Genomic DNA, 24657 nt, shown 5'->3' with positions numbered 1-24657 from the left:
TGCAGATAGTTAACCGGTGCAGGACCAGAGCTGAGCTGCAGAGGAAGCGGGTGTGGTGCAATCAGTCCTATTACATTCAGCAACATTAGTCACAGTTCACACACCCAAAAACACAGAGGAAAGTCAACACCTCCTAAGCCACATTTTGCAGACCATAGACAAAGTAAAAATAATATTTCCTGTTAAAAAAAATCTTTTTTAACCTCAAAAGATCAACTGCTGAGAAAGCCCCATTGATTTTGAAAAAAAACTTTGTCCATTGTAGGTTAGGCTAAGAAACAAAAGTCTGACAACTACAATATAAGGTACCAAAAGTAACACGGGTCAATGATGTACAAGGGTTGAAAACTTTGATATAGGGGCGACGGGCTGCACGGGATTTCTATTTACTGCTGTTTTTCCTTAACTCACTTGTACGTATTGTACGTTTCACATTCCTGGGATAGCTTGGAGATGCAGTCAGGCAAACAAGAAACTCCCTCCTTACAATACTGAGAGCGCGGTCATTTGCATGTGAGATTTTAAGACGACCCAAATGTCTGAAAACAGTCACTACCAGGAGTAGGAGACCTGACGGACTGATTCTCCTGTGTCCTCTGTAAATTAGGCTTAACCAAAAATTGCTTTGGGGAAAATCATATAAAGGTGAAGCTTCAGCTTGTATGTAGATGGAACGCAGCAATCTTTTAGACCCTGAATACAATGTTTTCCGCCTGAAACCACCCATTCAGCCCAGTGTGTATGTGCCGCTCTATCACTTACACTCTGCTTATTCTCATCCACTGAATGGATTGTCACCTCTTTTGTCTAGACCTCGGTGACACATCTAGTATGGGCAGAGGGGGGTTTTGCACAAGTTATTTATTTATTTTTTTTATTTGTAGCTTTTTCATGCTAAAATACAATAAATGTAAAGATTTAAATAGGTGTTGTAATTTCTTTTTATACAGTTGTTTTTGTGTGTATTATTTTCATGGTCTGCTAAATGTTGCGCTTTGTATGCTGTGCTGGGAGAGTAACACACGACAAATAGTGTATGTTAGAAGTAATTTCATGTGAATAAATCCTATGCTAATGAGGATTCATCCCCCGTTATGCAAGTACAATTACTTAATTGCTTAATAAAGCAGTGTTTAAAGAATTGTCTTGTAAAACGTGTGTTTGTGTGTATACTATATAAATATATATATAAATTTTAAAAAACACTCTCGCTACAGTTCCACCACTGGCTCGATCCCTAGTCTCCATTTTTTTATTTATTCCTTTATTTATATAGCGCACACAGATTTCTGCAGCGCTGCACAGAGCTTACCAAACCAGTCCCTGTCCCCACGGGCACACAATCTAATAAACCTACCAGTATGCTTTGGAGTGTGGGAGGAAACTGGAGGACCTGGAGGAAACCCGCACAAACACAGAGATAACATTCAAACTCTATGCAGACCAGCACTGTGCTCAACACTGAGCCACCGTGCTGCCCATTAGATCCCACTAGACAAAACAACAAACGTGTGAAAGCCGCTACAAAACATGTATTTTTATGGGCTGGTACAGGTGGAAGTTGTTTCCACTGTCCCGTATATGAGCTGACTGCCCGAGCTGTGAAAAATACAGATCATCCGTCACACAAGAGTCATCCATGTTCTGTTCATACACTTTCTCACCCCCCAATCCTGCTCCCTCAGCACTTCACTTCTCCTAAACAGTGTAACAGTCTGTGAAGCTGCAACACTGAGGGGCTCTGATAACAATGCCCAGAATTCTTCAGCTTTATTAGCATTTTGAAAGTTGAATTTAGAGGGAAGGAGGCCATGGATAACAAGAAGATTAACACAGTGACAATTCCTGGATCTATGAGTTAGTGGCCCTGGTTTATCATGCTGGATTCTGATGGTAGATTTCCTTTTAAAGGGCTTTTCCAGGAATGAGCATAATTCATATTCAAATGTGTCATTGAAATATGAGCTAATATTTAATTAGTTGTTATTTAAAAATGTTCTCCCCTTGGCAGAAATGTGTTGACATACACTGTAATGAAGCATTAATATGCCCTTTAATCAGTCCTGTGACTTTGTCCCTATGGAGAAGACACAGGACAGAAGATGGCCGCTGGTCACATGTCCACATCACATGTCCTGCACCTGCCTGGGCAGGTCATGTGATCACCACTATGTTTGGCTGTAGTTGGCTGGTTGCAGTGCATCCAGTATGACCAGTGTTGTGGTGAGACGTCATCTCATTGATGCCATGTACAATGATGGGAGTTACTCATCATTACTATGGTAACAGAACAGGACAGTCTGTTACATCATCACTGGGAGCATAAGAGAGGGAGGAGTTACTGCGAACTAAAGGATCATGGGACTTGTAGTTGTAGACGGCGGCCATCTTGGAGATAACTCCACCTACTTTAGAACACCCATAAAATTTTGTTTTACAGTAAACTATTTAATCTGTTTTGTGATTAATGACATTGAGTTTTGTTGTATTCATTTATTTATAGCATTATGGGTTTTCAGATGTTCATATTCCCAAAACACCCCGTGCAAATAATGCTTTCCCCAGGTTTGCAGCGCAAGTGAGGCTTTAATTTGGTATCCAAACAAAGCTAAGTATATTTCTATTTTCAGGTTTTTAGGAGAGGAAAACATTTATAGATTATCTTAAACTTTCCTTTTATATTTTCATAGTATTACTTCTAACAAAAAAAAACTTTATAGCAGAGCATAATCCTCTTCTCTCAGGTTTACAACCCAACCACATGTCTGCTTTTACCACTCTACAAAGTAATAAATATAAGCGGGAAAACATCTTTGAGGAGTGGTATTAGTGGTTAAAACTTAAAGGGGTTGTCCGAGTTGTGAAAAAAAAGTAAAGGTGGCCATTTTAAAAAAAATAAAGATCTACTTACCTTCCGGTGCCCTCCGCTGTCGCTCCGGTCCGGGTGCCATGTAAACAAACATGGCCGCCGAAGCAGTGCTGGATTCAGCTTCCGGCCTTCCAGCCCCCCATACACAATGCTGTGAATAGGGACGGATAGGCATGGCCAGCCACGGCCGGACGGAAGCTGAATCCAGCACTTCTCCGGCAGCCATGTTTGTTTAAATGGCGCCCGGACCGGAGCGACAGCAGCGCGGGACACCGGAGTGTGCCGGAAGGTAAGGGCTGCTATCCTTGATTTAACCCCTTAAGGACGCAGCCATTTTGTAGCTTAAGGCTCAGCCCCATTTTTTGGATTCTGACTTGTGTCAAAACGATTCTGAGATTGTTTTTTCCCCACATGTTGTTCTTCATTTTAGTGGTAAATTTTAACTGATAAGTTTTGTGTTTATTTACAAAAAAAAAAGAAAAAATGATGAATTTTTTGAAAAATCTGCCATTTTCGAAATTCGAAATCATTGCGTTTTCAGGCAGGTAGATTTACCACCTAAATAAATTGCTGAATAACATTTCCATATGTCTACTTTACATTTTCATCATTTTTGAAATGTCTGGATAATTTATGATTTTTGATGTCACGCGGCTTACAAATCGAATATCGGTTTTCAGAAATGACTATTTTGGGGATAAATACAGTTTTGAATGAAATTTTACATATTTAGCATATTTAACCAACCCATTTTCAAATGTGCACCCCACAAACTATCAGAAACAGCATTTACAAAGATTGTTAACCCCTTGAGATCTTCATAGTAATTTAATCAAAATGGCGGTGAAATTTAGAATGGTCAAATTGTGTCGGTTATACGTTCATTTAGCCCTAAAATTTACACATTTCCAAAAGATAAAAAGAGAAAACCCACCATACAATTTGTTCTGCAATTTCTCCCGAGTACAGCGACCCCCCCACATGTGGACATTACTTGTGTTATGGGGGCACAGCGAGGCGCAGAAGGGAAGGAGCAACCTGCAGCTTCCAGGATTTTAGTTTCCTCATTGGCCCCTTTTATAGGCTAGAAAATTTTCGATTTTTCGTTATTGGGGCCATACGACGGCAATTTTTTTGCGGGATGAGATGCTTTTTCCAGGGTTACCATTTTGGGGTTGGTATCCCCTATTGTTGACAATTTAGGAACTTTTTTTTGAGGGCAGGAGTAGAAAAACATCAATTCTGTACTGGATTTTTTTTTTTTGGTGTTCTTCGTATAGCCTCTGAGACTTCGTATAGACTCTGAGACTAATGCCTACCCTCCAAAGCTTCAAACGTGCTCTTAAAACCCATCTCTTTAGGCAAGCCTATCACACTCGCTAACTGCTTGAAATGTCAACTCTCCCTTTACTAATCCATCCTATGTCCTATCTCCCATCTGTTATCTGGCAAACAGCTGATATATACCAAGCTCCAGGCTTCTCTGCAGTCGTTTTCACCTAGGACCCTGTAAATAAGATGGCGGCTGATGGCTGGTCCAAGCAGCAACATCGTTGTTTAGTAAATTATTTATTAAATTATTTCATATTGTTCCCTTATAAAGAATGGCTGGACCATTATACAACCTCTTGTGTCACCCCCTCATCCTCATAGTCTGTAAGCTCTTGTGAGCAGGGCCCTCACTCCTATTGTTCCATATGACTGTTTGTTCTTTGTAATGTAATATAGTTGTATATGTCCCCTATGATTTGTAAAGCGCTACGGAATTTGATGGCGCTATATAAATAAAGATTATTATTATTATTATTATTATAGCCTAATAATCCTGTTATCTTTATTCTATGGGTTGATACGATTACGGGGATACCAGACATGAATATATTTTCTTACGTTTTACTAAATTTGTCAAATAAAACCCTAATGTGGGGGGAAATCTATCATTTTTGCATCGCTGTCTTCCAAGTGGCATAACATTGTTACTTTGTTAGCTACGGATCTGGTTGATGGCTTGTTTTTTTGCGGGAGATGTTGTACTTTGCACCAGTATCATTCTGGGGTACATATGTTTTTTTGATCACTTTTTATAGCATTTTTTGTTGGATTGAATAGTTCATAATAAAATCATAATTTTTGGTGGGTTTAGAACCGTTTTTTTACTGTGTTCATCATACGGGTTCAATAATTATTTAGTTTTATTCTACGGGTTGTTACGGACGTGGTGATACTATGTTGTGTTATGATTTAGACTTTTTTTGTCATATATTTGTTTATTTGTCATTTTGTTATATGGGCATTTTTATTGATTTTATTGAAAAACTTTTTTTTTTACTTTTTCCACCATGGGACATGAACAAGCAATCATCTGATTGTTTGTTCATGATAATACTCTGCAATACTGATGTATTGCAGGGTATTAGCAGTGTCAGCCTATGCACATGCATAGGCTGCCATTCTGCCTGTAAGATGATGTCAAAGACGCCATCTTACCGGCAGTGCCTGCAGGCAGTGCTGGGGATCAGATTGGACCCCAGCACTGCCATAACAAGGAGGGCCCCCCTCCCTGGAAAGACCCCCCAAAGGCAAGTTAAATGCCGTGACCATGTGACCATGGACAGATTTCTATCCACTGTAGTAAACATAAAAGCTTCCTATAGAATGACAGCAAGCAGAGATCTAGAGAACTGTACGGAATTGATACAGAAAGTATATTGGAAAATTGTATAACTTTTCCTCACACAAACCATATGAATTATTTGCTGAAAGTGGACGAACCCTTTAACGTTTAATAGAAACACATTAAAAATTCACACCAACAATAAATGTGATGAAATAAGTAAAAACATTTCAGCACCAAACGGAAACTAGTTAAAAAGTATAAAAATATATATTAACCAAAACTGTCACTAACTATGAGACTGAGAATTTCTCCATTGATATAATGATATTTCCTGACAGTTTGTGCTGGGATGGTGGGATATATAAGTGGGTAGGGTGGTCAACTGTCCCATAGAAGCACCTGATAGCTCCCGCCCTTACAAGGCCGTGTATCGTAAAGCCCCCCACACACTGACACGTTTCCTCGTAGGTTAGATTCATCAGAGGGTCTGAAATGTTGAGGCAAAAAATAACAGGGCTATCATCTGTAACCCAGTATGAGGTCTAGCTGGGTATTCCAGAGGCCTGCTATCCGCTGTGGCCCCAATTGTCACACGTCCTGCAGCATATGTAGACATATATTGGGGTACATTAACTGTGAAATGAACAAGACTACTAATTTTTACCTAAATAATTAGTACTAACTAGTTAGTAGCCTTTCATTTTCTCCTTACTCTGGTACAGATAGTCATACCAACTTCTCCTGAGGACAAGATAAATAAAATGTAGACTTTATACCAGATCCTCAAAATTAATTCAGACCCAGGGTTCATTAGAAATGACTCCAGTACCCCAAAGGGCCAGTCTGACACTTGTCCCTATCGTCCACCACCTAATGAGTAAGAAGAACGTGTAACTGTCTTAGGCTACATTCCCATGACCGGGGGGGGGGGGGGGGGGGGGTTTGTATGTACGGCCGCAAGCATTAGACCCACCATTTGTGTAAATGTAGCCTTATATATGTAGACACTATATGAGGGACAGGCACCCAGTTACAGTGAAGGGTCTCTACACTGAAGATGAGTCTATCCATGAATCAGTATTAGTGGTGTGTTGTTTTCACCTGAATTCTGGCATGTTGCAGAACTTTATGTAGAACCTGAAGAGACTTGTGTAGGTATTATTTTTATATAAATATTTTTATTTTTTATATATATATATATATATATATATATATATATATATATATATATATATATATAAACATTTTTTATTGGGTGAATTACATTTAGGTCATACATTCCAACATTTCTGTACAGGTAGGTATTATTTGTAAAGGGGTTTGTCACTCTTTTACATTAGTTGTCCATGCTCCTTCACTACCTTGTGGTTAATCCCTGAATGTTCCTTAAGTGATTCACCAGTCCTGCAACTTAATTTTGTACTGTGTTCAGGCGCTACGTGTTTCTTTGTTAACATGGTTTATACGGTTGAAAAAAGACACTTGTCCATCAAGTTCAACCCAGGAAGGGAAGGGATTGGATGAGGAAGAGATTTAGGGGAAACAATTCTATATAACATAACCATCAATGTTATTTAGGTGTAAAAAGGCATCTAGACCCTTCTTGAAGCTCTCTGCTGTCCCTGCTGTGACCAGCGCCTGAGGCAGGCTATGACATAACATGTTTGAGCTCAGATGAATAGGAGAAGCTGTAGCATCCTGCTCCCTATCCCCTTGTCCTGTGTTTGTCAGTGAGTCCAGACAGTGAAAAGAGAGACACAGTGGGAGATGCCATAAGGACGGGTTAGAGCAGAGAGAGAGAGGAAGCTGTGTATATTCGCTGAGGGCAGCATGGTGAGAATAGGGAAAGGCAGACACTTTCTAAGGGGGCAAAGACACAGATACATGTACATGCAGAGTCGTGTCTAATGCAGGAGCTTTATAGCAAAGTAACCAACCCCTTGAAGAACCTGACTATACCATTGTAAGCATTACAAGGGTAAGCATGGCGATTATGGAGATATCCCTGGATAGAGGTAAGTGGGTAGGGTGGTCAACTGTCCCTCAGAAACCCCTGATATCTCCCCCTATCAGGGTTCCTACAAGATGCATTGCCTTCAATCTGTCATTTGTCTAATATGTCAATTATTCAACTCATCAGACATGCAAAATAAGATTGTTTTGGTTTAATGCACATGTATTGCTATCTCCGAAGCTGAGATCCAAGTGTATGCCAGAGTTTGTTTACCTTGTCACAAGCCATGTGCATATGGTCACTTCATGACTGTGGATGTATATTACAAAAAAATTGGCGCATAAATGTGCATGTATTCTTACAATGATTGTTCACATGTTATGGGCGGCACGGTGGCTTTAGTGGGTAGCATTACTGGCTTGCAGTGCTGGGAACCTGGGTTCCAGTCCCAGAGTCAACATCTGCAAACAGTTTGTATGTTCTCTCCATGTTTGCATGGGTTTCCTCCAGGTCCACTAGTTTCCTCCCACACTCCAAAACATACTGGTAGGTTGATTAGATTTCTAAACAGAGGCAAAGCGCTATGTGTGACAGCATCCGTATGGCTGTTACAGGGAAATGCATTCAGTTGCTGTTTTTACTCCATCACAGAGGGTCTAACAACCCTTACTGTTGGTACATTTAGACACTTTTTAGGTTCTTAAAGGGTTAGTTCTTATAATAGACACTAAGTCTTTCCTAGCATAGCAGGATTCCAAGGTGGAGCAATCTTCATGCTACACTTTCACTTTTATTTTCACTTTTTATGAAATGAATATAGCCCTTACTATGAGGCGGAACATGGAATGCAACATTTGTCCTAATAGTTCTTTTACCTTGTAACAAATTAACCCATAGGGTGCTCTTTCAAAAATTCTACATGCAGTAATTCCCTGGGGCACATTGACACGTTGCAGTGGAGTAGTGGTTGAAAATCGCTTTAAAAAACACTTTTAACACATAAAGAAAAAGTTTTACCTATCATTAAAAACTCCAATTAACACATATCAAAGAAGACCACCTTCCTATTATAAAAAAACATACCCATGATCCACTATAACGGCTGTATTCTGGACATGGTCTAAAAAGATATACCCCCTCATCTATTCCTTGCTGGGGTATTCAGATATCCAAGTTCTCTTTTTGTTCCTGAAATAAAAGGGATCCTGGAAGTTTTGTCTTATCCTGTAGATACGTTTTTGACCTAGAGACTCAACAGCTATTTAGCCTCAATATCAAGTTAAATAGTAAGTGCCTCCAAACATAGTTTTTTTTACTTTAAACATACAGAACATATTAATCATATTAATCTGTATGTTTAAAGTAAAAAAAAACTATGTTTGCAGGAGAGTATATTTGTACATATTTTTAAAGATGTAACAATTTATTGTAAATAGAATAGTCTCCTAAAGAGAAAACACTTAACCCCATAGGGCTAAGAGATGGAAGGTAATAGTTAATTGGTTGCACTATTATTAGCACTTTTTCTGGAAAAGACAGGGGGATCAATACCCCTCTCTTTTAAGGTGGCATAAATATGAGAATATGGGAAGAAGTATATTTTTCTATAAATTGTTTGTCTATAAATTTTTGATACGTGTTTGTAGGGTTCATAAAATTGCACATAGCACTTTGGAATTGGCACTTTATATATTATTTTGCACTCTATGTAATATTGGAGATCACTGAGACATATATATTTGTATAATATTGACTGATGTTGGGCACTTTATTTTTTAGATGTAATGTGCATACTCGACGTCCCATTTCGGGATACATGCATGCATATTGTCACTTTCATTTTTGTTTTGACTAATAATAATCCCTTACGACTGATGTATCTTATTCTATATGTATTATTTCCTTACCCCTGACTGATTTCAATCCGGATGATGGCGCATGCGCAGTAGACATCTCTGGCTGGCTGACATCCCCCGCTGCCTTGGGCGCACTGCGCATGACCGGAAATCCGATAGCGCTGTCGGGTTCCGAGTGGGCGCACTAGCTCCCGGGCACCGGAAGTGGGGCATGTTAACACGCCGGAGATTGGTTCGAGGCGCATGCGCAATTCAGCTCATCCGGTCAGGTAAAACATATAAATTCCGGCTCCCCAGCGTCTGTTTCGTACACCCTGAGGAAGCGTGGGCGAAACGCGCGTTGGGGCGTCTGGGTGTTGTCCCTGCTTACACTACATCATGGGTAAGACACTGTTCTTATACTTAAAATTTCACCAAGGCTAAGATACAACACTTAAGTAGGTGTTCTCCAGGCATATATGCACTTTATTTACTTACTGGGGAAACAAGCATTAACTGTGATAGATTTATGGTGAACATACCCTGCTGTGAGTGTGGTAGGCAATTAACTCAGACCAATATTTTTGGATATCCTCCATTTAACATCCATTGTAATTAATTTTAATATATTAATGAAATAAAGACTTTATGTATTTTTTATTGGAGAATTGAGAGACTCCTTGTTTTTCTTATGGTATCTAATATGCTTGGGAGCAATTCCGTAGTTTGAAGGTGGAGGGCTTGATGCCTGGTCCCACTATGTAGCAAAATGAAGATGTGGTTTCTGATAATATTAGATTAGTTGCACACTAATCTCAGAGTTTAAAGGGCATCTACCAGCAGGATGAAGGACTGTATGCAAATGAGCCTGAGGGGATCCAGGCTGCAGAGCAGTTAATGGAGCCCGGAGCCCCTCAGGCTCATTTGCATACAGTCTTTCACCCTGCTGGTAGATGTCCCTTAAAGACTTGTGTTACAGAGAATTCTTTATGCTTTCTTTCTGTTATTAATGTGCCATATTTTCACTGTGTAAATATTCCACTAATCTTTACCATTACATTTACATTTCCCATCAAATGTAATAAGCAGAGGTGTTTCCTGTCAAAGACCATAAAGATAACCTATCATCCAATTTTATTACTGCCTGTCTTCTGTTGTTGAACCTTTGCCACTTATATTGAATGGGCTCAGAACAGGTTAGGCAAGCATGTAAAGAAAACCTTTAAAAAAATATTAAAGGAATAGCGCACAAGGGTATATAAGGACACTGAGGATTCTGCCAGATTGCAGATGATGACAACATTTGACTATAGCCAGTCACTGGCCTTAGCAGTGATGTATGCATTGGACTCAGTGGGGGGTATTTATTATACGAGCACCAGCGTATAATAGCCATGTTGCCACTCTGGGTGCAGCTGGACACATCAAGAGGCTCCCTGGCTGTGCAGAGTTTATTTCTAAGCCTGAGCTGAGACAGGAATGTCTCAGACAGACTGTTATATAGAATTACTAACGACAGCTATGTGAGCCTTTAAAAAGGCTGTCATTGTGTTGATCAGCCCCCTACGATGGCGTCACAGAGGGAGCCAACCAAAATTTAAAGAAGGTAGCATCCAGCTGAAGGTATGCGAGGTACCTAAAACCAGACTGGGGCACCCAAAAGGTTAATTGGTGCAATCAGTACCAGTGCTAACTGAGGCAGTTGCCAGCAGCTGTCAGCTGTGTAATGCAGCTGACACCCTCCGAATATGAAGACAGTTCGATCCGTGAGCCCTTCCATGCTACCCTTCACGATCGGTTAACAGTGCCAGGCACTTTCACTTTGCATGTATGGCTATACAAAGCACCTTCCTCACTAAATCTGTCTCAGAAGATTCCCTTAACCCTCTCATGCACAAGTATCCACTACAAGCTCCAGTAAGCACTGCACCTCAGCCACGCATCCTCCCATCCTACAGTAGATGTGCCAGTCTGTTACAGATAAATCCTTCTGCTTCTCTCCCTCAGCTCTGCTTCCTCCCCTCCTATCTCACAGCAGACGGCTCAGTCTGTTACAGCTAAACCCCCCTCTCTGTGTGAGGGTGATGTGTGTGGCTGAGGGAGAAGAGAAGCATTCTGATACAGATAAATCCTGCTGCTCCTCTTCCTCAGTCCTCCCTCCTTTTCTCCTATCTCACAGTACACTGCTCAGTCCGATACAGATCAATCCAGCTACCTCCCCTCCCTCAGTAATGCCTCCTTTTCTCCTATCTCACAGCACACTGCTTAGTCTGATACAGATCAATCACGCTGCTCCCCTGCCACAGTCATGCCTCCTTTTCTCCTATTTGGCAGCACATTGCTCAGTCTGAGAGAGGAGGAAAAGAGGGCAGGACTGAGGAAGTAGAGAAGCAGGATCACACTAGTGAACTGGATAATTAAGCTAAGCTCACTTCAAAGAGAAAGGTCTTCTGACTCCTGAATGGCTCCCTATTAAATATATTGTACAGAATTTCAATTGAGTAGGTGAACCACCGCCACGCCACTTTTTAACATTAAAAGAGGGGTGTGAATTCCATTTAAGGGGCAGGGTTTCTCATAAAGAAAGTGGAGTTGCCCATGAAAGAAGAGTGTGGATGGGACTCTCTACATGATCCCTGTAGTGCTGTGAGATACAGTGTGCTGACAATAGGCTTAGACTATTAGGGTCCACGGTTTATCTACACTTTTATTTAGCTTCTGAACATTCACTAGTATCTGACATATAGAAAGAGAGATGAGACAGATTAGAGATGATGAGATCCTTAAGATGGCTATAACAAACAATGACACTTCAGCTCTGCTACATCTTAGCTATAAAATATACTGTCAGCTCTGATGCATCTCGGCTATAACACACAAAGTGCCTCCTTCCTCTGGATAAAGACCTTATCTGTAGCTTGTATAGTAAACTCTGCACCTGCTTGCCTCAGGGAGTGCCTGTGTCTGAGCTGGTCTTGTAATCCAAGAGGAGTGGCTGGATGCAGAGAGCACTGCAGTGTGCAGACAGGAGAAGCCATTCATGAGAAGATTCTGGTGACGCCCAACCATAGTCAGAAGATTCATGTATGGATCCTGCAGTAGCCGGATTGTATACACCAGCACAGATAGAGACAGGTTGGACTTATATCTGGGAAATGCTGTATTTTTGTTAATAATAATGAATTGGAGAATGTGTTATTTTGTTATCCAGAGTATATTTAAGAAACTTGTCTACATGGGAATACCCCTTTAAGGGTAAAGGCATCGTTCATGAATAACCCATCACTAGTGACTAATCGCTCACAGTCTTTCCTCTCCCAGGTCTAGCAGTGGCAGAATATAAAAGATAAGAATCTTGTGATGAATGTCTCTCCCCACCGCAGTCTCTTTGTAGGACTAGGTCAGGGGATCAGAGGTGGAGCTGTGCATGTGCCTGTGCGATACAAACAGCAGAAAACATTGGACCAGTGTTACGTCCCATATCCAATACTCTGAATGTAGAAGAAGCTTCAGTTTGGAAATGATGATTAATTAATGCATGACAAGAAAATTTCAGTGCAAATTCCTCACTATTTTCTAGATCTCTGCTTGCTGTCATTACATAGAAGCCTCTATGTTTGCTTCCAGTGCACAGAAATCTCTCCATGGTCACACAGGTGCACGGCTCATTATAGCCCACAGGTCTGATTACTCTCTATGATACTAACGAGCTGATCACCTGTGTGAACCTGAGTGAAGTTAGCCCCTCCACCTTGTTCAAATCAAACAAAATTGGTATGAAACTTTTGTGCTATGTATGTGGGCTATGTTTGTGCTGCTCATCTTTTTGTTTGTGCTGCTTTTGTTTTGAATATATTAACAAAATTGTAAAGGTCAAAAGGTCAGCCAGCTCCCCCACATTAACCGAATCAAATGAAACTGGTGTCAAACGTTTGTGCTACGTTTGTGCAGCAAAAAAATGTGTTTGTGCTGCTATAATTTTTTATATATTCATATTTTTTTACAGAGGTCAGTAGAGTTTATTCCTTCCAAAGTACAATGTGTTTGCTAGCGCCCCTGGTGATCAAACCAGAGAAGTGTCACAAGGTTTGTTTTTTCGACAGTTCATCCTAAACACCTAAACTTATTTAAACACCTAAATATACCTTTAAAATGATAGCAGCACAAATAAAAATAATTGCTGCACTAGTTTTGTTTGATTCGGTTAATGGAGTGGGGGGGGGGCTGGCTGACCTTTTGACCTTTACAATTTTGTTAATATATTCAAAACAAAAGCATCACAAACAATAGTTTGAGAAGCACAAACCAGCACAAACGAAGCCCAATTATTGACAGAAGTTTTGTTTCATTTTGGTAATATGTGTGTGTGTGTGTGGGGGGGGGGTTGACCTCTGATGACCTTTTACTAATATCTTAAAAACGATAGCGCCACAAATGAAAATTTCTGCTGTACAAACCTGCACAAACGTTTGATACCAATTTTGTTTGATTTGAACAAGTGGTCAGATTTCTGTCCACTGGAAGTAAACATAGAAAAGCTTTCTATTTAATGACAACAAGCAGAGATCTAGAAAACCATGAAGAATTGATAAAGAAAGTATATTGGAAAATTGTATTGTTTTTCATTATACAGCAATAAAATAAAACACCCCCTTCAGTGTATCAGATGATATTACTATTTTAGTGATTTCTCTTGCACTAAGCCCAACACACAATCATGGGGACTGTTATGGGAATAAATGCAGTTAATGCAAAAACCCTTTTTATCACATACTGGAATATTACTGAACATGTGGCTGACACATTGCAGCTTTCACTTTCTGTGGATGTTCATTTATAAAATAAAGTCTATAACGGGACAATAATTAGACAATACAAATTTTTTCCAAATCAGGAGTCAGGAATGAATGGGGGAGTGGGGGAAAAAAACATGTGACTTCTAGTTCTAGTTATTGCAGTAAAGAAAGTGAAACTACATAGAACTAATCTTTACACTGTTACATAAGATCCTTTGCAGGAATCCAGTCAGTGCACATGTGTCAGGGCTACACACCCTCATTCTCTGCCTATACTCTGAAGAACTGGCACCCGGCTTCATTTCCTATATCAGATATGGCAAATCACTAACCCTGATCCATACATATAGATTTTTCCATTGTATTATGTGATCTGCAATAATACTCTGTTATTTGGCACCGCACCATATTGTTTAAAAAAATTTTCTTAATATTCGTTAAAATAGTATATAAATCTTTTTTTTTTTTTTAATGGAAGTGAACTTTAAGAAAGAAGACGGCTGCGAATGGATTGAAACAGCGAAGACTTGTGACACGTGGGATTGTGTAAGTGTGAGATTATTCTGTACTACTTGTTTCAGGTTGTAAAGTCGTATAAGGGATTTGCCAGGTTCTTATCTTTACTTTTAATGACTTATGTATAAGTATCGCTGGAGACCACATCACTGGGCTCCCTACTGATAACAAGGGGTTGCGCATGTGTGTTGCCTCTCTACCCGAGTCTATGGGACTGAGGCAAGTGTGGACTCACCTAAATTAGTCTGGACCTATTTCAGTCCCAATAGTTTAGATGGGGAATACTTGACCCTCATTCTCACGATTAGTTGCGTTCTTAACTATATCAGTCTTTGATCTGACACTTGTCAACTACATTGTGGGTAGGTAATCAGTTGCAATCATAAGACAACTCCAACAGTGTTTATCGCTCCTTGATAATTCTATAGTGAATATAATCTATCACAGAAATCATCTGCCTATACATTACCTGTATGAACTATGTCATACGTAAATAAGCTGTGTACACCAGAGTCACTTTTGGTGGGTAGGACCATGCTATGTTTTGAGCCCACTATTTATCGCATCATTACAGAACAACCTCATTACAGCCTATTTATTGGATCTGGCTCCTTTATTTTCACCTACGAACATTCAATGACCCTAAACACATAACTAAAATAACAAGAACATCTCTGTGACCATTGCTGACTGGCCCAGCCAGAGCCCGGACCTAAACCCAATTGTGCAACTCTGGAGAGACTTGAAAAAGGCATCAACCAACGTTCACCATCCAAGGAACTGGAGAGGATCTGCAAGGAAGAGGCAGAGGATCCCCAAATCCTGGTATGAAAAACTTGTATCATCATTCCCAAGAAGACTCCTGGCTGCACCAGCTCCAAAGCTGCTTCTACTCAACACTGAGCAAAGGGGCTGAATACTTATCACATGTGATATTTCAGTTTTTCTTGTTTAATAAATTAGCAAAAATATCTACATTTCTGTTTTCTTTTCTGCACATTAATGAGTAAAAAAAAAAGGATTTTTAACCTTAACATTTGGCTGCAATGAAACAAAGAGAAATAGACACTTGCACTGCATCTATGTATGTTTTATACAAGGTCCATTCAGGAGAGTAAAGGGCACTACTTGGTGTCTTATTCTTGTGAATAGACATGAGCCGTCAATATATAGGTCCCTGAAGTACTGTTCAATATGTCTGACCACGTTCATGCTTTGTATTAATGTACAGTGTTTTAACTGTGAAAATAACAATAGTCATCATGGGTGTGCCAGGATTTCATTAAAGTAACAATGCCATAAAATCTCATAAAAGCAACACACAAGTCCCTATTGCTCTATAATATGGAATAGCAGAGCTCCCATGAGCCTCCATGCTTTGTCTGTGCAAATGGCTTTGCCTTGTACTTGAGACTTGGTCCTTGTGCACATGCAATTGTTTTATAATGAAACTATTTTATGTAATTAAAACTATTGTAACTATTTAAAACATAGAAAAATATTCCAGCACTGCGTTAATATAAAATGCAATCTTCTTCATGTAAACATAACAGCTTTAAAAGATGGTCCAGTTCACAGCCTGAATTTAAAGCAACTCGATAAAGTTTACACTTTACAGACAGTCCCTGAATAGTCTTATCTCCTCAAAAAGCTGAATCATTAACAGAAATTTGCTCTAGGTACAGAAAGAAATTATCATTATCCTCCTTATTTCTCTGATGTTTACAGACATCTGACGGCTTTCTGAGACATTGCTCACTACAGGAGAAAGAAGTAGAACAAGGCACAAAAAGCAGCTTTACTTAACCACGTATATATTGAAAAGTTCACTATTATCACCCGCTCTATTTAAAACTCTATTTAAATGACATCTACCACCACATTTAGCAGTGGTAGACTGTCCACGAACAGATGCTAGTTACCGTAGGGGTGATGAGGGACTCCTGCTGGCATGCTCTGGGCCGTCTTCTATACCGAAATATGCAGTTATAAACTTTATGCAATTGAGCCGGAGGCGCTCACCTCTCGACTAGCTGAGCACCTCCTGGCTCCGTTGCAACATAATTTATGCACGCCCCCTCATTGATATACATCCATGAGGAGCAGATCCTGCCAGAGGGGGCACACACCAGCATGTCAGTGTGCTTGGTTTACAATCCTTCATCCTGGTTGTAGAAGTACTTTAAAGCTACAAATGGGCTCTCATGTTCCCTGCTCCCTCAACACTTCCCCCTCCCTCTACCTGCTGTAATCTCACACAATGGAAGGGAGAAAGTGCTCATTCACACTGTAACAGCCTGTAAAGCTGCAGCACTGAGGAGCTCTGGTAACAGCCCTCAGAGCCCTTCAGGCTTATTAGCATAATTTTAAGAGTTGTTTTTAGAAGAAAGGGGGCCAAGGATATCACATACAAGAAGATCTATGAGCGTGTGCCTCGTTTATAATGCTTCATTTTGATGGTAGATTTCCTTTATCCTTGTATGGGATGGATGAAGATAGCTTTTTTATTTTATGACATTCAATAAGATAAGAATCTGTCCTGGTCATGTATTGGACTAAAACTGAAATGTATATTTCAGGTGTAATTTAGTGAAATGTATCCAAAGCGAAGGTGAGGATGTAGGAGATAACAATAGCTTTGTAATGGCAAATGTATTACATATTTGTAGACTTAATACTTTCCATCAAATTAATGATAATAATTAAAACAACAACACATGAACCTTGTAAATGCAGGCGTGATCATCTATTCTACCATCCATTTTCCAGCAGGAGAAAAAAACAGACCTTCAAAAACTGAAAAAAAGAGAGAGAAACCGAACAGCGGCCTACAAGAACCGGCAGAAGCATACGGAGCGCGCGGACACCCTACACCAGGTACAAGGGGCACTTCACTCAGGGGGCACATTTACTAAATGTGTGGCACAAGTTCTGTTTTCTGGTGGCCGATTTTATTTAGCACTGGGATTTTTTTATTGTGCTGCACGGCCTTAAAGGTCCACAGGATAGGGTCTAACTTGTGGATCAGTAGGGGTCTCACTGATGAGACCCCCATCAGATCACGGGAACCAGGGGTCCAATGCACCCCCGTCAGCCCGAGTTGATCGGAGCAGCCGGACGAGCAATGGCTGGGCTGCCCCTTCATCTCTATGGAGCTGACAGAGAGATTGCTGAGTACGGCGCTCGGCAATCTCTGTCATTTCCGTAGAGATGAACAAGGCTGCCCCGACCGGCTGCTTTGCTCATCTCGGGGAGCGGCAAGGGGTCCGACATGGAGGTTTGTGATCTGTAGGGGTCTCATCACCCATCAGCAACCCCTTTAATGTATTTGGCGAATCACAAGAAAAACAAATGCTCTTCGGAAATGACAAACCACATTCATGAACGGCTTTAGAAGTGGTTAGACTTGTCTGATGATGTGACAAAAAAAGTGTCTGGAAACTAGAATTGCAGGAAATGTGCTTGAAAAAGCAGGTTTTTGTGGTGCCTTCACCCTGTAAATCTGTTGTAACAGTCCCAAAACCATGACAAAATGTGCCCCATTGTTCTTCATGTTGGAGGTATGTTACAGAGCAGGAGAAGCGGAGCCGACTGTACATAGCGTCCTATTCAGGCGGCATGTTATAGAGCAGGAGGAGCGGCACAGATTGTATATAGTGTCCTATCTGCAGGCAGCATGTTATAGAGCAGGAGGAGCTGAACAGATTGTACTTAGTGTCCTATCTGGAGGCAGCATGTTATAGAGCAGGAGGAAACGCTATGTACAATTCTTTTAAATCAACCTCCTCTGTGATATCTTGCTTGCTGAAAGGACACTATCCTTTAAATGTTCTATTAAGGAAGTGCATTATACCTCTGTATCACTTAATACCACAGTAAAATGGGCTCCTTATAGTAAACATCTATGAGGCCATCTGGTCATGGTGCCCGAATTTTAAAATGGAAAAATATCATCAGGCAAATAACTTTTTGTTTTGCCATAGATGTGAACATACGTTTTAGAATTATTATGACATTGGCCACTAGATGTCAGTAGAATTCATCTTTTTACACTTGAGCAGGAGAACCTTCCATGTGGTTTATAGAATGAGCAGCAGGAGCTGCAGCAGAGATGTCGTTGTATGACTCCTGCTGCCTGTCAATGGCCTCTGCTATGTTTACTTTATATTTTACATCCTCCTCTGTTGCGGGCCATAAGAATTTATGATCGGACAGAAATATGTATTTGACACTCTCATGTTTATACAATCACACACATTTATACACTTATACACACACACACAGCATATACACACATACTGCATATACATACATACAGTATAGACACCACATATACTGACATACAACATATACATACACAACATTAATATACTTATATACACACACATACAGCAAATACACACCATATACACACTTACTGCATAAACATACATAGTTTACACACTACATATACTTACATACAACATATACATACACACATTAATATACTTATATACACACACATACAGCAAATACACACCATATACACACATACTGCATAAATATACATACAGTTTACACACTACATATACTTACATACAACATATACAAACACATACCGCAAATACACACCATATACACACATACTGCATAAACATACATACAGTATAGATACCACATATACTGACATACAACATATACATATACACATTAATATACTTATATACACACACATACCGCAAATACACACCATATACACACATACTGCATAAACATACATACAGTATAGATACCACATATACTGACATACAACATATACATATACACATTAATATACTTATATACACTCACATACAGCAAAAACACACCATATACACACATACTGCATGAACATACATACAGTTTGCACACTACATATACTGACATACAACATATACACACACATACAGAATATACACACCCAATACTGCAGATGCCGGGGTCCCCTGACACTTCGGGCTCCATAGTGGCTGCTACCCCTGTAGTTACGACTCTGAGGACAGGACAAGACTCCCTGCATCATAGTGATATATCATGATGCATGGAGTCTTTCCCGCCTGCAAAATATTTCAAGTAGGAAAATAAATGGAAGCGCACAGGAAGAAGACTTTGCCTAATCTATATGTTTTCATTGACTTTGCTGCAAGGCTTATAGCAGCCTATTGTTCCATAGATTCAGCCGGGCCCATACAATGCAATAAATTTGCCATCCAATGGAATTCAGCTGATTTATGATAGAATAAGCCCCAACGAGGTCTGAAAACACTGTCCTGCGGTTTACAAGTCTCGTGGATTAGTGGTACTCTATTGAAATACACAATCACTTAGCAACACGGAGAAACACAGTGGGTGGATATTGCTTGAGTAATGTTAGTTGTCTCATCTTGTTCTGATACTTTAAAACTATCTCACCATCCACCCTATGGAAAAACAAGGGATACTGATGTCATGGAAACTTTCTTAGATTGAGTAGATGAAGGCTTCTTCCATCATTGTGTTAGCCATGGATGAAGTCAAGTCTTTACGGATGTGCATTCGCGTATCTAAGGAAGATGTACCCTGTAAACATTTAATTTGAACTCACCCAAGCACAATGACTGATGTATTCTTCTTATATTTGTCATCCATGGCCTACATCCTTCTAAAATCAACTTATATAATTATGCCAAGGAATCTGAAGGGCTTTGGGGTGTTACCAGTTCCCCTCCGTAATGTAGCTTCACAGGCTGTTACACTATGCAGGAGCACTTCCCTACTTCCTGTACTGCAGTGCGATTACATCAGGCAGAGGGATAGGGGGAGTGCTGAGGGCAGGCAGTGTAACAGCCTATGAAGCCAAAGCACGGAGGGGCTGTGATAATACCCCCAGGAGCCATTCAAAGTTATTACCATAATTTTAAAAGTTGATTTTAGATGGAAGGAGCTCAGGGATAATCAAATATAAGAAGATTTCCACAGTCACGGTGCCTATGAGTTTGTGACTCAGGGTTTAGACCCCAGACTAAACCCCCAAATAAATCTGAAATATGACCCACCTTTAAACTAACATAGAACTGCTGAACAGACCCCATCTAAATAGACCATATAAAATTCATTATAGTCCTCAGAGCAAACCCCTTTCACCATCTCTAACTTTTTGAGAACTTTAATAGTTGTCACTCCACAAATTCTGGTGCGGAAAAAAGTTTTCTTGTCTAATCCCTCCTGCTCCCCCATTGTTACTGAGCAATGGGTGCCAATAGTTTTGCCACAAAAGATGCTACTAAAGCTCCCTACTGTTGCCTGGCAGCTAAACAAATCCTGCTTAAATAATAATTCCTTTATTTATATAGTGCACACAGATTACGCAGCGTTTGCCAAATCGGTCCCTGTCCCCAATGGGGCTCACAATCTAAACAACCTAACAGTATGTTTTGGAGTGTGGGAGGAAACCGGAGGACCCGGAGGAAACCCACACAAGCACAGAGAGAACATACAAACTCTTTGCAGATGTTGACCTTGATGGAAGTTGAACCCAGGACCTTAGCGCTGCTAGGCTGTAGTGCTAATCACTGAGTGACCCTTGTCAATCAACTGCTTATAACCAATGCTATGGATATGGATGCCATTACCACTTATACAGCCCGGAAAGGGCCTGACATGTTGTATAGGCAACTACTTTGTTTTTTCTTTTAACCAGTGGTTAGTAACCTCATTTCAGAGGGGGGATTTCTGTATGAGGGGCAATACTAAGACAAGCATATCCCAATATTCACAGAATAAGGTTTTTTTTGTTGCATTTTATTTATATATTTTTACAATGTAACCTGATGGAGTGAATAAAAGCGAATTCCCCAAAATAATCCAGATCCCCTACATAAATTCAGACTTTACAACCCCTGAAGTGCAGTTTCCTCTCTGCTCTCACAATCTTTGTACTTAATGTTATCTATCCCATAGCACAGCATCACATTGGCAGCTATGGGAAGTACCATCTCTGCCGGAAAGGAGGGGGGTAGTGTAATAAACTAGGAAATAGGGTATTAAGTGACTAATAATATAAGAAAGCTCCACTTTCAGGACCTATAGAGGATATTTTGCTAATGGTAAAAACCATGATAAAACCTTCATATGAATCGCATTTTCGTTAGGTTTCCAGACGATTTACGTTTTGTGCCGAATTGCCCCGGGATTTTGGCGCACGTGATCTGATTTTGGCTCATCGGCGCCGGCTTGCACGCAACAGAAATCCGGAGGCGGGCCGTCGTACAACCCGTCGGATTCGGACAACGCGCAGGATTTAACATTTAGAATTGTGTTGTAAGACACACACTTCCAAGCACCGGGAAGAAGAAGGTAAACTCCGGTGGACCTTGGCGGGGAAGCGACAGATGCAGGAACCTGGGCGCACGATCTTAGTGAATCGCAGCAGACCCGAATCCTCGTTGGACAACGCACAGCGGGATCGCGACAGGACCGGGTAAGTAAATCTGCCCCAATGTGTCTTTGTGTTGCTCTATGAGGGAAATATATTGAGTATCTACAAGAAATTCACTGCTTTGCACTTCCATGCAAATTCTCTGATCGCCATGTTTTATTGTCTGACGCATCTCGATGTTATTTTTCCTCCAAAGGAGTTTGAGAGATTAGAGAAGGACAATGCCGCCCTCCGCAAAGAGATCCAAAAACTGCAACAGGAACAGATGTACTGGACCAGAGTCCTAGAGCGACATGAAGAAACCTGCATTCTCCTGTCCCCTGATATCATGATGGAGTTACTGACACCAGCGCCCCTGCTATCCCTCAGCACTATAGAGCAATTCACTGACTTTGGCATATTATAAAGCATAAAGGAGATGTGTCACCATACAATGACCTTTTTTTTAAGGCAAACTTATATGTGAAATATTAGGAATTTTGAATGATTTTTTATTTTGACAGTTCATACAGAAATATGCTAATTGTTTACCGCAGTTACCTCATTTACACCACAGACAAGACAGACAGGGTTAAAATAGAAGACAGAGGGGCACATTTACTAAGACAATAGATGATGTCACAGTTTATCCCCTCCCCCTCCCTGTACAATGACCTCTATATAGATAACACTGACCCATCATTACATCATTACTGACCATAGATGATGTCACAGCTTATCCCCTCCCCCTCCCTGTACAATGACCTCTATATAGATAACACTGACCCATCATTACATCATTACTGACCATAGATAATGTCACAGCTTATCTCCTCCCCCTCCCTGTACAATGACCTCTATATAGATAACACTGACCCATCATTACATCATTACTGACCATAGATGATGTCACAGCTTATCCCCTCCCCCTCCCTGTACAATGGCCTCTATATAGATAACAATGACCCATCATTACTGACAATAGATGATGTCACAGCTTATCTCCTCCCCCTCCCTGTACAATGACCTCTATATAGATAACACTGACACATCATTACATCACTACTGACAATAGATGATGTCACAGCTTATCTCCTCCCCCTCCCTGTACAATGACCTCTATATAGATAACACTGACACATCATTACATCACTACTGACAATAGATGATGTCACAGCTTATCTCCTCCCCCTCCCTGTACAATGACCTCTATATAGATAACACTGACCCATCATTAGAAATCATATTGAGAAATCATCATAAATTAAAGTTAACATGTTATTTACATTACATGGTAAACACAGGTAAAATATAAACTACAAAAAAAATTAACTGTATTATTTCCCTCCCAAAAATGTAATTTTCCTTTGTACATTATATACCCCAAAGTCATGGCATTAAAAAAAGTAGTTTTATGTACCAATAAACAAGAAAAATTGTCAGAAAAATTAATTTTTACCTTGGAAGGCAGAGGTTAATGAATTAATTTTTATAGAAATTTAGGCTTAAAGGGGTTGTCCAGAAATGATGCTTTTTTTAGAAATTGTAAATGAAGGTGGGGACACATCCGCACTTTGCAATGATCAACTGTTTGGCCCTTGATATTTACAGGGAATGGAACCAGAAGAGTCCTGTATAGTGGCCAGAAGCTGGAACTGCAGCCAGAGCTCCAACTCAAGTGAATGGGAGCAGCAGCTGTAGTTACAGCTTTCAGCCACTACACAGCATATGGAGCTGGTTTGTTCAGGGTCAGGTGTTGGTCCCCCTACGTTCAAATATTAATTTTACTGCAGTATAAATACCAGACAATCCCTTTAATAAAACCAAAACTGACTGCGGTAGTAAGTGGTTAAAAAAAAGGTGTTGAGTGAACTCCATGCGGTGCAATGTGTGAGCCCATACTCAATAAATAACACTAAATGTATAAACAACTACATTAAAATAGAAACCTAAGTGGAAATCTGCAGCTGTATAAAGCGTACAATAGTCTTTTGCATTATTTTACATATTCCCGGGGAGCGTGACATTAACACTCGGAGGATATTTGTGTACTGGAGAATTACAAGGTGTTATTTTTTTCATGATTGAACTTGAATTCGGGGATTTACATTATGGTGTGAATTAGGATTTAGAAGTGTTAAAGGGCATTATCCTCTTCTCTGGGATCAGCTTTGTTTTTATATGCTTATTAAATCCTATTACCTTTAATGCTGTGAAGGATTTGGCCTTTACAACATGTGAAAACACCTAGTTACAAATAAACAGTAGAGGATTCTGTATCACTGCTGTCGTCCTGATGCTCCACATTCTTTTCGGATGTATTATTTATAGTGTTCTTCTATATCCTGTAATCCATCAAAAAGAATATATTTATTAACATTGAGCCATGGTCTAATGATGTGACAAAACTCTGAAACCAAAAAATGAAGGAAAGCTCCATATAGGAATTAGCCAGCTCCCGAAACCAACACACGGGTGATATCCCCTGTGCCCCTATATATGTATGTTATGTATAAACAGTAGCTTCCAGTCTAATGTATTCAACCTCATATTATAATAGAATAGAAAGTAAAAGAGGTTAATATCATTCAGGTCGGATATATTAGATTGGTGCATTTTCAGCACCCCCCACAGATCAGATGTAGCATGGAACAGG

General features: G+C 40.1%; 1 protein-coding gene across 1 annotated transcript in view; it reads left to right on the top strand.

The window, feature by feature from the left end:
* Positions 1-24373, top strand: part of BATF2 (basic leucine zipper ATF-like transcription factor 2) — a gene marked incomplete at its 5' end in the record, with an annotated part of 46942 nt that extends 22569 nt beyond the window's left edge. The window contains 3 exons of the mRNA XM_072116604.1: positions 14550-14617; positions 17357-17464; positions 22219-24373. Coding sequence (XP_071972705.1) covers positions 14550-14617; positions 17357-17464; positions 22219-22428 — 386 coding nt within the window. The remainder of the gene's footprint in view (positions 1-14549; positions 14618-17356; positions 17465-22218) is intronic.
* Positions 24374-24657: the final 284 nt, after the last annotated feature.

Source organism: Engystomops pustulosus, chromosome 7 (assembly GCF_040894005.1).
Source record: "Engystomops pustulosus chromosome 7, aEngPut4.maternal, whole genome shotgun sequence".
Classification (NCBI taxonomy): Eukaryota; Metazoa; Chordata; class Amphibia; order Anura; family Leptodactylidae; genus Engystomops; species Engystomops pustulosus.
This window is presented reverse-complemented; position numbering and strand designations above follow the sequence as displayed.